The 15,570-nt window shown below is 37.7% G+C and overlaps 1 protein-coding gene across 1 annotated transcript; it reads left to right on the top strand.

The window, feature by feature from the left end:
* The first annotated feature begins 11,642 nt into the window (after positions 1 to 11,642).
* LOC118329142 (GTP cyclohydrolase 1-like) lies at positions 11,643 to 13,615 on the top strand. The gene is made up of 6 exons (XM_035663120.1): positions 11,643 to 11,919; positions 12,133 to 12,242; positions 12,342 to 12,397; positions 12,480 to 12,511; positions 12,594 to 12,678; positions 13,486 to 13,615. The coding sequence occupies exons 1-6, from the start codon at positions 11,643 to 11,645 to the stop codon at positions 13,613 to 13,615; spliced, it is 690 nt and encodes a 229-aa protein (XP_035519013.1).
* Positions 13,616 to 15,570: the final 1,955 nt, after the last annotated feature.

Genomic DNA, 15,570 nt, shown 5'->3' on the forward strand with positions numbered 1-15,570 from the left:
GCATTAATGTAATGCATACTGTATACAGGGTGTTTATAAAGATCATTCAATTACTGTGTCTTAATTTAAAAGTAATCTGTAATGTACCTAATTAAATCTAAAGTAATGAGCCTGTTTCTGGAACTGTAAGGAGCAGAAAGTACATGTAAACATGTGGTAAACGTAAACAAATGTTAGAAAAATAAATACTAGTAAAGTTTACTTTCTACTAATTTATTAGAACATGTATTTAAGGAGGATATGCACCGCTAAAGCACCATGTTTGTGCCCTTCAGATGGGCCCTTGATGTGTCAAAATACATGAATTATAAAAATAAAGAAAAATAAATTAAATAAAATATACCAGAGGTGGCAGTAGTAAGTAAGTAAGAAGTACGGGTACTCACATGGACAAAAGTAAGTATTGGCACATTTCAGGCACTGATTCAGACACACAAACGTCACATCACTACACTGATGTCATCCGTCTTCATTATCCAGGTACAGGGTTGGGAGGGGTACTTTAAAAAATGTAATCCGATACGATTACCTAAAATGAATAGTCAGTAACTTAATTCAGTTACCTCAATATTAAAGTAACTTGATCACTTTCTGTTACTTTTGGAGCGAATAGGGAAATAAAGACAAGAGAAACTAAATATCAGTAAGAAGCAGGCTCGGGAGTAACAGATTACATGTAACTGAGTTAAGTAAATAAGACCCTGTAATCCATTGCAGTTACAGAAAAAAATAAATGTAATCAGATTACTGTCACATTTAGTAAAAAATTAGGATTATTTATCAGGATTACAATTTTAAAATACTTGTTTTTCTTAATTTCTATTTTCTTCTCAAAGGTCACATTATGTTGTTTTATAGAATACACTTAATTTGAATGGGCAAAATAATGTATTGTCTATTTAATAGTTATTAACAACATTTTACACAAGTTGTTTAACTTTTTAGTGAATAAAATGAATTAAAAAACAATGTAAAACCACATTCCTGCCATAAATATCAGTGTACACACGCAGTGAAACAGGAGAAAGTCATTTAGTTTAAACATTTACTACTTACTAATGGTTTTCATTATGCCAGATTTTAGGGGGTTCTGCAGCCCCCTCAGCACTGCTGCTTCCAGCACTCGTACACCCTCCAAACCACCTTTTATCTCCAAGGCTGGAATACCAATTGTTCAAGACAGGAAACTGTTCTGAGGCTCTGAAACTCTGGGGCCCCTGAGAGCATGAGGTGGCAACAAAAGTACACACATTCTTCACTTCACTCATTCTGAGGAGTACAGATTGAACTTCTTTACTCAAGTAAAAGGGAGAAAGTACAGGCTCTGAAATGGACTTAAATAGAAATGTAAAGATATATTGGGAGAAAAATATGTGAAACCGGTGAGATGAAACATGAATAATAAGAAAAAATTTAAGTAAAAAGTTGTCAGAAAACTAAATACTCAAGCACAGATACCTGAAAAAACTACTTAAGTACAGTATCTGTAGTTTGTTAGTTCCCACCTCTGCTGGCCCCAGTCTTACTGTTTACCTTCTACTAATTTAATTAAACATGTATTTGGGGTATATAAACCACTAAAGCACCATGTTTGTGCCCTTCTGATGGGCCTTTAATGTGTCAATTGTGTTAAAATCCTCATTATCTCAGTTTTATACTTCAGTGTTTCATATTCCTAAATTAATTTGTAATCAATCAAATTACCACACAGCAAACCTGAGCCCAGGAGATATTCCTGCACACATACTGGGACCCAGTAGCAAATCTTTGCCCCTATAACAGGTTAATCTGGCCGTGATCGTACCTGTAAACTTTCCCAGTACAGAACAAAATGTGCACAAAGTAAAAAATGCATTTATTTTTGGAAATGGATGATAAAAAGCCCGTAAATGAAATAAAGTCAACAATTCTTAAGGCAGCCACCCTCTTAAGGCCTCAAGTGCTGGAGAATGTGTGGCATCATGCAGGCCAGACCAGCGAATATGTCATAGCTTGTACCAAAGTAAATCTTAGAACAATCACAACGTCTCAAAGGAGCATTCATACTCGCTCGCACCCACACATGAGGTCATCTCCTGGAGTCGGATCATTCACGAGCACATGACACGAGGCGTAATGGGAAGTGGAAGTGGTGTGAGTAATGTAGTAGTTAGCTGGAGCTGGAGGTTGAGTTCAGGGGGAAATCACCAGCAGTCCGAACACATTAGCTTTTACATCTCTGAGGCGCTGATCTAATTTGTGCTTATGAAAGGAAATGAAGGAGAATTGCATTAGCACCGATTCTTCTGCCAGGAGTGATTCACGCTGTTTTAGTCAACGTGGACGTCTTCTAGCGGGTCTCTGCTGTGTCATCTGCGAGCAGACCACCGCGAGGATGTGATAAGTTACTAATGAGCAGCGTGAACGAGTGGGATTGACAATGGTAATGGCTGACAATGATAATTATAATGAAATAGTAAATAACAGTAATGAAGAGCAAAGGATAAACAGGTGAGTTTTTAGTGGTTTCTTAAAGCAGGGGTTCCCAACCTGAGGGTCGGGACCCCCACTAGGGGGTCGCCAAAGCTTCACAGAGGGTTGCAGGGCCTTCTTGATTTTAAGAAAACTTAGATCTCAGTATTTGGTTCACTTCTGTGAAGAAAAGTATTTGTTAAGTTAATTGTCTAATAGAACACGCGCAAGGGACAAGAAGACGCTGAATTTGTAAAATAACTAAGCCTATTAAGTCTGTATGATTGTTCAAAGTGATAAAAAATATATAAAACCGACAGATAATTGTGTAAAAAGTTCCTTAAACAGGAAATAATCTGCTCAAAATTCATCCAAATCACTCATTTTAGTTCACTGTTTGGGTTCATTGTACAGTTTTTAATATAATATGAAATATGTCAGTTTACTAAATGATAGAAAAGGGGTCCCTTGAGGAAACAGGCTGGGAACCGCTGTCTCAACTGACTCTGTGTTTGTTTATAATTAGAGGAAGGCGTTTCCAGCGAGTGGGAAGCCACAACTGCAAAGACTCGGTCACCTTTGGTGCCAGAAGGAGGTCAGTAGATCTCACTGAGGTCAGAGGACACGGTGAACTATAAGGTGGAGCCAGACCATGAAAGAACTTTTTGAGTTTTGAGGGGTAACCAGTGTAGATCGACCAGTACCGGAGTGCATTATGCAATACAGTCTCACATCAGTTCTACTATAAATGAGAAGCACCTGCCTGTTTATAATAAGGATTTGTACACAGTGAGATTACTTACACTCACTATTTGTGCGTGAGTGAAGCAGCAGGTGCTATTTATACAACCGGGATCATTTTGAAAGTTTCAGCTGAGGCGTCAATCTCAAGAATATGATTAAGTTGTATAGTAAACTCTAATTTATTGCAGCGAGCTGCTAGTGTGACATCCAGATAAACTCAAACAAATCATAAGTGCTGACAGATAATGCTTGGGCATGGGCATTCACTCAGTACAGAAATAGATTTGGATACAGATCAGTTGTGATAGACGCAGACGCTTGATAGGATGTTAGTATTTTCTTTCTCTGTAAAGTGTCTGAGAAAGGTGCATGAGGATGATTGTGCTCTGTGCAGGTCATATTGCATCTTATTTTTCATTTAAATACAGTGTGTCAATTCATTTTTCACTTTTGAGTTGAATCTTCACATATTTGTAACGCGATTTAACTGATTTAACTCTCCCACCATATAAATCTTTTCATATTCCTACAGGAAATGTTTTGGTGGTCTGATGTCAAAAGAAATGATGAGACATAAACAGTTAATCACATTATGTTGGACTACAGTTGGATGAAGGTATCGTTTGGTCTCTCTTTACAGTCTGCTGAAACTGAGGGTATAAAATAACTGAATAACTGACAGCTTATTTAACCATTTAACTGATAATTACTATTTGTTTTCATTCCGATGACCATAGGACTGGCTCATATTAAGTTTTCTCCTGCACTCTAAAAACAAATGTCAAAGGTATTTTTAATTAGCCTTTACTTAATAAGCACAAACATTTTTGAGTTAAGCTACTATAAAACTTAACTTGTTTCATCTAGTTTGTCCACATTGTGTCAACATAACTTCTTGACCTGAATCAGTAAATTAGAAGTTTTATCTTGCAATCATGCATTCATTTAAGTGGTGACAATAGGTTTTATAGCTTTTATATTGTATTGTAACTCATTTTATTGCTCTGTTTGGATATTAGAAGTACATCTTAAAAGATAAATTCACTAAATTAAGGATAAAACTTACGGCAATAATATTGGTGATATTATTCAAGAGTTACAGTAAAAAAACAACATCTTACAGAGTATAAAGAAAGACATTGTTTAAAATAGAAAATGCACACAGAGTCTTAAAGAATCTGAGTTTCAAAATGAGTTCTGTTTTGAATATATTGTATGAATCTGGATGTACAGTATCTAGAAGTTGTTCATGTTGTGACAATGCAAGGGCGCCATCTTGTGGCAGCAAGGTGGAAATGTTTAAATGTTTACTGATCGCTGTTTGTGCAGAACTTCAAGGTGATGTTTAGGACTCAGTTTAAGGCTTAGTTCAAAATTATTGTTTGTAAAATAAAGAATACCTTAATACGATCCACAGGTGATTTTATAACTTGTTAATAAGTTAAATAACTGTATTTCCCTGGTTGAATCTATTTGTATCTTTGTTTGCTGCAACACAATCAACCTTTATTGCTACATAGTGTAATGTAAAATAAATAAAAAACAGTATTACTATAGGGTACATAGGCTCTTATTATATTTCTATTTCCATCTGTATTTAATTTTTTTACTTTTACTTGTATGTATATACCTATATATACATGTCTATTCTATATATTGTGTTAGATATTGTAATATAAGTACTATTTCTATTATTTAACATTGTGCGAGCACCTTGAACAACTGTAGCATACAAAATTCCCCCCAGGGATCAATAAAGTCTTTCTGATTCTGATATGTGGGGCGAAATTGTGGAATGAGCAAAGCACAAATATGACTCAGTTCAAGAAGTTATACAAAATAAATTATTATTATTTTTTGTAAAATTTATTTTAAGTATAAGATTGAGAAAGGGGTGTGATCATGGTTCATTTGTAACTGACACACATGGTGTACATAGTATTTGGATAATTGCTTTTAAACAACATATATGTAAGGTTGCGTGTGTATATGTGTGTAAAGAGATAAAGATTAATAATTTAATTGACAAGCAGAGAAGTTGTAGGAATAAATGAGTGTGTATACTTCCTCTAAGTCCTTTTTGAACATGTTAAGATTATAATTGTGGCCTGTTTATGAGGATTTATTCATTGTTGAATTTCATTTTAATAATTTATTTTGTCCTTTTTGTCTCTCTTTCTTTTACATGTTTAAAATAAATGAACAAACAAGATCTAAACATTGGTTGATTGCATCAGTAATATATGTTGCCACCTAGAAATATGTTATATGTTGTATGTTTATAACAGTCATGAAAACATAATAGATCAGGTTTTTACTTTATTTCATTTTAACATTATTTAAACTTTTCTTTTTGGTTGATTCTGTTGTTTTTTTTAAAGTGTGTGAAAAACTAGTCATGAAGTCCAAGGAAGTGTTTGTAGAATTGGCGAACACAATTTCATGATGGAAGTAGACCGAGGAAGAGGGGAAATTTAGTAAGTGTAAGAACGTGTTAGCTTCCAACATTTACAAAAGAGAAACAAAATGCGGAATTAACTCTCTTCCAACTGAAGTGATCAGCCGGATATATCAGTAGACCGAGAAACCGCAGAGCTCTGTGGCTGCGATGGGAAATCACAGCCTGTACAGCACCTCATGAATTTGTGTAGCGGGCCAGAGGGAAGTCACTGCAGGAAAGGTGCATGAAAACAACCTGTAGATCGGAAAAAAAAAGTTTAATTTGTCTTGTCAGGTTCCCATTTTTATCCCTCATCTCTCACGAGTGCAGTGACAGTTAATAACATTCAAACAATATGCCATAATGACAGCATCAATGCATCAAACACTCTCTCCCACTAGAGGTTCCTTTCAATAGGCAAACACATGCATGGAGACTTTAGTGAGTTTACTGCATCATTAGTCATGGCAGCATTGTGACAGTCAGCACATCAGTCCATAATGGTGTCCACACAGCCGGGCCTCTCAGTGCAGCATCCCTGGATTTTAGGAAATTCTTTTAAAACAGCGAACTTGTTGACCGCCAGTGTATCTAAAACCTTAGAGATTGGTCTTCTTTTTACAGTCAAGTACATGTTGAGAAGTTCTCTGTGATGAAAGTACTGTAAGTGAACCCCGACGTGATGTGGGTAGATACCAGCTTTTCTTTGAAGCACAAGAGCGTCAGCAGGGTGAGATTTGATCTTGTGCTGAATGGGAAGCATAATTTAAATTTGATGCACTGACTTTAACTACCTGAGGGTGAAGAATGAAAAAACAAGAAGCATCCAGTGACATTAAAGGTTCAGTGTGCAGGATTTAGTGGCGTCTAGCTGTGTGGTTGCAGATCAGTTCATTTATTCAGGTGATTATAATGTTCACAGAGGGGGTTGGAGTCTGCTTAGTGGGTCACCAGGTGGTGCAAGGAGAAGATGGGGAAAATACAAGAAAAAAAAAGAATTTTAACCCAATAATATATTGTGCATAATTATGTATTATAATAAAATATGTTTTAGAAGAATATACAACATAACATATATGCATATATATTGCGATTTTTTTGTGATTGCGATATGATTCACGATTATGACAATTATGATTTTTGCATCAAAAGTTTAATTTTCATTTGTTGTTGTCTGTGGCTCAGGAGGTAGAGCGGGTCATCCACTAATCAGTTGGTGGTTCGATTATTTAAAAAAAATTTATGTGTTGCAAAACTTTAAACAACACATATTAAAAATCCACACACATTTTAATGACCTCTTATGGCCACATTTTAGAAGTGATTTTAGTGCAATGAATAAATGAAAAATAAGTCTGACAATTGGAAATAAAACAATTTATTGATTTGTGATGCCACTTTTGGATATTTATATTGACAATTCACATTCATATAATATTTTTTTAGTGAAAATATCTTTAAATCAGTATATATTTCTGCCACACATTAAAGTCTGTATGCCACTCTCTGGCCACCCCAATGCTAAAAGGTTTGACATTTGACATTTATCAAACAATTGCATGCTTCTGTGATTTGGTTATTGGACTTAGCTTTACTGCAATTTTGATAATACTATAATTAATTGTGCAATCCTAATTAATATGAAAAAAAATCAAATTCATGACATTCTGACATATAGTAGTGAGTGCTTGAATGGTAGAGGTAAGCATCGAATACTTTTTGCAGCCTAAATCAGTTAAGAGGGTTATACGATTCTTGGAGGCCTCATCAAAGTGTCTGTGTACACACTTAATTCACTCATAGTTGCTGAGAAGTCAGAGGCATCAACTTTCAAAGAAAAAAAAATTGTTACTGATACACAAACAAGAAACTTCTTAGAAAATTAATAAATTAATCTTATCCTCGAGACATGAATAAGGTGTAACAAAAAGTGTCCTGAAGTGACGCTTCCACAGACATCATGTGGATAATGGAGTAATGGATTACAGTTGACTGACAGGAAGGTCTTTGTTCACATTTTCCAGTGTGTTTCTACATGCTAATTGCTAACACATAAAATGTTGAACTGACATATTAAAATATTCCCCTCTAGCCTTAGAGAAAACTCAGTTGACAGAAAAAGGAGAAAACTCATGAACTCAGCGGTGAACTCGGTTAGCATTCCTTTGAAAAGCCCCTTGAAAGCACTGTCATTTATATAGTATCCTCAATGCATCTAGTGAGGATTCCCTGAGAGGGCACTTTAAAGCAGCTATAATCCTTATTTTTATATCAGCAATGTATCAAACACCAATGTGAAAACAATATGAAAGGGGTCACCGGTTACAGTGATGAACTTACAGAGAATCATCACCAGAATCTGCAGCTCCCCTCTTCTTTACGGAGCTTTAGAGCGAGTTTTAGATTCAGCTTTCTGGCCCCCTAAGTTTACTGTACTGCACTCTCACTGCTCTCAGAGTCCTTTTCAGTCCCAACTGGCAGCTGCTTAGCACCAAACAGCAGACAGACACAGTTAGAGACTAGCTGGTGAGCACAGTGGAGCATTTGGCAGCTACAGAGACAGATATTTCCCTCAAGTTATCCACACACGATCAGAGCTGGCTGTGCCATGTTGAGAGCAGTGGCGCCCAACTAGTTCAAATTATTATTATTACCTTTCAAAGTGCAACCAAAGCCAGCTGTATGTGACATAGCCAGAAGTGACACATGCAAGCAGGGTGCCAACCACAGAGAAGCCAGGGGGAAGCTCCCCTATAGTTGGCACCACTTAATAAGAGATGAGCTCCCCTGAAAATATGATTTGTGAAATGATGGGGGGTTCTCCAATATATTGACAATATGCTATTTTTGCCATGCATTTCTATTTTTCTAGATCTAAATAATCATGAATCAGGTGTAAAATCAGGTTATTAATGAGTGACTGATTCACTCTAATAAAGATACTAGCATGCATGCTAACATTGCTATCACCGAGCATGGTGGTAAAATGTGATAAACTCACTTAAAAAAACTAACTTTGTTAGTCCCACTCAACCTGTGCTCTGAATTGCAGTTATTTATTTCTTTGGGTTTATTTTAAATTTGATTTACTCTTACCTTTATTAAGAATTCCCACTGAGATTAAACATCTCTTTTACAAGAAAGATAGAAGCCGTAAAAAATCATATTACCGTAAAATACAACATACACAATATAAAATAAATTGATCGTACATCAATCATCAGTCTGCCTGCAACTGTTGTTACCTGGAAACATGGCAAACTGCTCCCTTGCTCACTTTCTGATGGCATATAACTGCACTGCAACTGTCTGCACTACGCTCTGTGCCCTACCTCACGGTGAGATGAGAGCACATTTATTATCAGCGGTTGGCGGCTTCAGGAGCTGGTGGAGAGCACAGAGCATAGAGAGAGTAAATATTGAACCTACACTCACCAGTGGAGCTGCTCAGTGACAACAGATTAGACTGAGGTTGCACTGGGCGGCTTCCAGGTGTGAATGTGTGTATAACTGTGTGAGTGGAAACATTTCTTGCATAACTAAAAGACAATCCTGTAGAGTTTATTTTCTGAAGAACAAACTGTATGTCACCCAGAAATGTTCTCTTAAATCAGCAGTTCCCAATCTTTTTCCATAGGGGACCTCTTGTCTATCATTTAGTAAACTAAGTGACATATTCTATGGATATTTCATATTATATTCAATGCATAACAATAACAGCACAGAACAACTGATAAACTGTAAACAGTGAACACAATAACTGCAGGAAGTTGGTGTAAAACAAGCAATTTGGATGAATTTTGAGTTGAGTTTTCTGATTTTAAATAACTTTTTACACATTTTTTTGTCTTTTTTTATTTTCACATACTATCTAAACTATCTAAACTTAAAGAAAAAACAGTTTCATTGAGTTTTATTCACAGAAATGCTGAGATACAGGCCTCCTATAGCGACTAGTAGGGGGTCTTAAACATTAAAACTCTGAGATAATCATGTGTGCTGTGTGAATTAACATTTGCTAAGGGGGGCAGTGTCACACCTGTACTTCCAGAGCCAAAGGGGGGCGTCTATGTGTGCTTTTATATCAAATGATTTAGGACCATGTCTCACAACACAACACTTATTTTGAAGAACCAGCTCTGCTCCCAGCACATCTAAGAAGCAATGAAGGATACAACACAACACATATTATTGAGACAAGGCCAGAGATGCTATCGCCACATATGGTAATAAAAAACCAGAAGAAGAAGATGAAGCTGGGGCTGCAGAGGAGTCTGAGCAGGCAGCGAGACCAGCAGCATAATGATCAGAAACTTGACTGTCTTTATTGGACGTTATTGATAATGATTGGTCACACAAAGGCTTTGAATGAACTTATGTACTGTAAAGATGTGACATACACGTTCAGGTCAGCGTATTTCCAGTGCCTACAGTCTGGTCACATGGGATGTTAGCAGATTCTTCTCGAGTCACATTTAGGGTCATTCTGTTCAGTGTGACGCGCTGACAGACAATGCTGTAACGAGGCGATGGCGTTAACGGTTTAGTTGAGACTAATGTAAATTATATTATGTTACACTTACACAAACACATATCAATGATAATATAAACACCTCTCAATATAATGTGATACAGAAGCATAAATCACACCCTATATAAAGTCAATAAAGCAATTATAACCTTGATTAATGAATTAAGCCACATTATGGATTAAGGATTAAAGTTTAAATAGTGTTAATGGGCCTACTCCTCAGTTGTACCACGGTTGGCAGGGGGTGGATCTAGAGAAATATTCATGAGGTGGCATGGAAATATTTGCTTGGAAAAGCCCCTAAATGAAGATATTTTACCTCAAAAACATTAAATTATTGCTGCACATCAGTAAAGCATTGAACTTAAGCCTATCACTTAGTCTAAAACTGTGAAACAGTTCTGAGTAAATGAGCAATTAGCAGCTGAACAGTCAGTGAGATAATGCGGAAGTAGACCTGTGTTTTCAAGGTGACACATGCTGCTAGCTGACATTTTACTTAATTTGATTTGACGAAGATGAACATTTTTATTCACTTCTATCAATCCCTAATGGGGAAATTAATATTTCACTCAGTATTTTTACACACAGATAGGCACGTGATACAATCACACACACACACACACACACACACACACATACATACAGGGCTTTTAGATATGTAAATGTGGAGAGATGGCAGAGTAGCGGCACCTCAGGAGCAGTTAGGGCTTCATTGCTTAAGGGCACCTCGGCAGTGACCAGGAGCAGGAGTGGATGGCAGACATATATGCAGATTTAATCGCGACAAACTGAATTTTTGCTCTAAGGTTGTGGAAGGCTGCAGAGTGAAGCCCTCAAATTTAAATCTCCAGTCATGGTCCTTCCTTGGTGACCTTAGCTCGGATCATAGGACCCTTGATTATTATTTACCCTGATGTCACAGGACCAGTTGGTGCTTAGCATCAGCTGTGAGATCATTCGAAATTGATTTGCATGTTGATCAGATGCCTCTGTTGGGAAATTGTAGGGTTACTGTAACCATCCCAGATCTGTGTCTGAGGTTAACTACAGGGTTATAAAACAAATACAATTCACAACAAGCAGAATTCATGCAACCATCACAAATGAGCACAAGATGAATGAGGGATGCTTTTGGGGCCCCTGAACTACTGTAATCTTCACACATGACCTTCAGAGAAAAGTGCGCAATGAGGCTGCGCAGGGCTGGGTACGAGAACCGGTCCGACTCTCACTCACTCTCTCCATATTACCTAGAAACCCGCTTTCGGGAAATCGAGGAATTATCCACAGGTCATTTAATCATGGAAACTCGCGCATGCTTGACGAGGCACGGCATCGCCCGAGGGCCTCTCATCGGCTTTTAAAAACCAACAGGATTCCCCTGCAGAGACCACTGATCGAACAGCTCATCACGGGGCCCAAACGCAAGTGTATCCTGCAGCTTCTTTCATCGAAAGCAAACCAAGAGCCAGAATGGAGTTTCACTACGCCACAGAGATGAACGGAATCGTGCCCACGGTCACTAAGCTGAGCAAGTGCATTGAGTCTAAACACAGCGATTCGTATAAAGAAGAGAAAGACTCAAAGGAAGCTGCAGATTCGACCAAGTTGTTTTGCATAGAGAAAGCTTATAGCACCATCCTAAACGAGCTTGGAGAGAACACCGAACGCGAGGGTCTTTTACGCACACCGTTACGCGCAGCCAAAGCCATGCAGTTCTTCACAAAAGGCTACAAGGAGACGACCCAAGGTGAGTACGCACCCAGGATGAACATTTTACACGACAAATGCAGTAGTGGCAAGTGGCAAACAGTTTAGATGTTAATTCTGTAAATCTTCACATTTATTTTGGGCTTAGTGTCCTTGTTTATTGCTTTCCAAAGGGACACATTTGTCACTTTTGATTTTGATCATCATTTCCTACAGTAAGAAAGAATGTGTAACTGGTATTTCATCTCCACAGCGATCTTGAACGATGCAATCTTTAATGAAAACCACGATGAGATGGTGATCGTCAAGGACATCGATTTGTTCTCTCTTTGTGAACATCATCTGGTGCCATTCTTTGGAAAGGTAACTTACATACAGAGATATTCTGAGAGTCCTGAAAGAGTCATTATTCTTTATGCTATTCTCTTTGTTCTTACTGTATGCTTTGTTTCATTGTGTCAGGCTCACATAGCATACCTTCCAAACAAGAAAGTGGTTGGTCTGAGCAAGCTTGCCAGGTAAGTATTGGACAAAGACACACACACATACACACACCAGAAAAAACAAAACCCTTCACTTTATTGTTTTCTGCTCTTCCAGAATTGTTGAAATCTTCAGCAGGAGGCTCCAAGGTAAAATATGTCTGATTGGAATCTTTAATTTCCTCAGTATTTTCCTGTGTTACACTTAGTGTGTTTATTTTTCCCTCCACAGTTCAGGAGCGTCTAACCAAACAGATAGCGGCAGCCATCAGCGAGGCGTTGGAGCCTGCAGGAGTGGCAGTGGTGATTGAAGCTGCGTGAGTGCTTGCTCTGTTTGTAATGTATTTGCAACATATTTATACAGCACTTTTTAAAATGCACAGTTAAAAAATGCCTCACAAACAAACATATATATGTAGAAATATACACAAAAACATATAAATACTAACTTATGGATGAATAAAACAAGAGGAAAAGGATTTAAGAAAGGGAAGGAGATCTAGCTGCAGAAAACAGTCCAAAGATTCAGCAAATCTGAGTGCTTGGGGAAGATGATTCCAGAGGGTTGGGGCTAAAACAGCAAAGGCACGGTCCACTTTAGTGTTACAGTTGGACCATGGGATGGATAAAAGACCAAGATTTGAGAAGCGGAGCAGTCGAGGAATAGAATGAGGAACAAGGAGATCTGAGAAGTTATGAAGTGTTTTATATGTAATCAGCAGGATCTTGTAGTTGATTCTGAATTTTACAGGAAGCCAATGGAGGGATGTGAGAACAGGGGCTAATGTGGGACTAACTGTAAATGATTTAAGGAAGCTTGACTGAGGCACGTGTAGAGGGAAAGACAGTAATCTACACGGGAAAAAATGAAGGTGTGAATTAGTAGTTTGAGATCTGTCACATCCCACAGTTGGAGATGTGTGTGGTGGGTTTCTATAACGTTGGTTTTATGATACTGTATATGACAATTGAGATACAAACCTCCTGAATACGAGAGGATGTACTGTGGAACAGTCTCTGAGTCAAATACAGTTTGCATAAATGCTGCAGCACAAAGTTCTTCCGTGGGAATCATGTGCTTTGGACCTTTTTACGCTAAGCTAAACTGTCTCCTTGAATTTCAGTCACATGTGCATGGTGATGAGAGGTGTGCAGAAGATGAACGCCAAGACTGTAACAAGTGTCATGCTGGGAACGTTCCAAAACGATCACAAGACCCGGGAGGAGTTTCTTTCTCTGACACTGGGAAAATGAGAAGTTTTGATCTCGGCAGGCAGTTCTATAGAGGGAAATGTCCACCAACACTTTTGGATCTTCCTGTGTGTATCAGTTGTTTTTGTTGCTGTTTCATCTGTTCTCATTTGGAGTTGGTTCAGCTGATATCTTTTCTTGTAGCTATTATTAAATATCAAATACAAGGAATTCATCTAAAGAAGCCGTGGAGTAGTAATGCCTCAGGTACATTTCACAATGTAAATGTAAAGATTTGAAATCTTATTGATTGAAACACATACTTATTTCAGAATGTCGTATTGGGTGCTAAAATACATTTTACAAACAACATAATCCTGTACTGTGTGCTATATGATGCTATATGATGCTATATGGTGCTATATGGCGCTATATGGTGCTATATGATGCTATATGATGCTATATGGTGCTATGTCTCTTCACAATGTATTCTGTGAAAATGTTTTGATACAGCACTGTGAAATATTTATTTACCTGTACAGTAAAAATGTACAAATCAATAAAACTGATACTATTGCTGCCTTTAACTTTGCCATTACTTTGTTTTCTGGTTAGTCTTTCAGGGTCGGTGGTCATAAATTACTCACCAGACCAGTCCTACATATTTAAGAACATAGTGCACCAAGAGGAAGTTTTTGACTACTACTAATAATAATAATAATAATAATAATAACTAGAACGTGTATACTGTATACTGTATACTGTTAATCCTCTGCATCCACTGTTAATCCTCTGCAGGGGCGAGAGCTGGAGTTTACTCTTGACAGGTTGCCAGTTCATCACAGGTTTGACACACACACACACACAGATACGGCCAACTGTTCTCACTCACATTCACCTGCAGTCACCAGTTAATCTGCCCTTCTTTGGACTGTGGGAGGAAGCTGCAGCACATCCAAACCACACAGTTACCAATCATTCTTTCCAATACATATCTTGTATTTTAAAATGTATCAGACCAAATACAAGTATTTACATTTCAATTCAATTCAATTCATAACAGAAGTTATCCCAAACATTTCAATAATGCAGGTCTAGACCGAAACTCCTTAAAACATTACAGAGCCCAACATCCCAACCATGAGCAAACTTGCGACGGGCAAGGAAACTGCTTTTAACAGGCAAAACTAGGACAGACCTTCGGCTCTAGTGTGGTGTCATCGTCCTCGACCAGTTGGGGTGGAGAGAGAGAAAGAGAGAGAGAAGCAAGAGGTAAACGACAAAAGCAAAGAAAAAAAGAGACAGAGACAAAGGTGCCAGCAACAACTACACTAATCAGTAGGGACTCGATGGTGCACATGAATGATGAACATCAGAGATATGAGACTTACACCCACCAACGATGGGGACAGACAGATCTATAATCCCATAAAGTAAAAATCTGTAGTAATGAATAATAGTTACTAACAAATAACAATGCTTCACAACATTAGCAATGTCCAGTCAAGCAGGACCATGGCAGATGCTCACAACCAGACATCCATGAACCTGCTTAGCACAGACACAGCACAAGAACTCCGGGGATACGAAAAGTTATTAACATTGCATTAATCGGGACATTGTTCCAGAAAAAGAGATTTTTTGTGGGGAATTTGGGTCCTTGCTGAACAACGAAGCATAGAGTATTTAAAATACCGTTACAGTAACGATACTACACACTTCATTTTCATCCCACCTCATTGTAATATAACACTTTAAAAGCTGTTGAAAATCATCCTCCAAACTGCATGCTTCTCCCCACCTACCTGCCAGCTCAAGAAAGTTACATCAGTGTTCCCAACATACGGGGGACCCCGACACGGCGGCCCAACGCTTCCAGGGGTCATTTATTGAATTTAGGTTAAAAAAACATACATATAATACACTGTAGGCCTATATCTCAGCATTTTTAATCATTTCCGTTGAAATCGAAAAAAAAAAAAAAACTAAATGAAATATTCCATTGACTCTCTGATAAA

This window comes from Morone saxatilis, unplaced genomic scaffold (genome assembly GCF_004916995.1).
Source record: "Morone saxatilis isolate NCDOM2014 unplaced genomic scaffold, NCSU_SB_2.0 Contig19, whole genome shotgun sequence".
NCBI classification, from domain to species: domain Eukaryota; kingdom Metazoa; phylum Chordata; class Actinopteri; family Moronidae; genus Morone; species Morone saxatilis.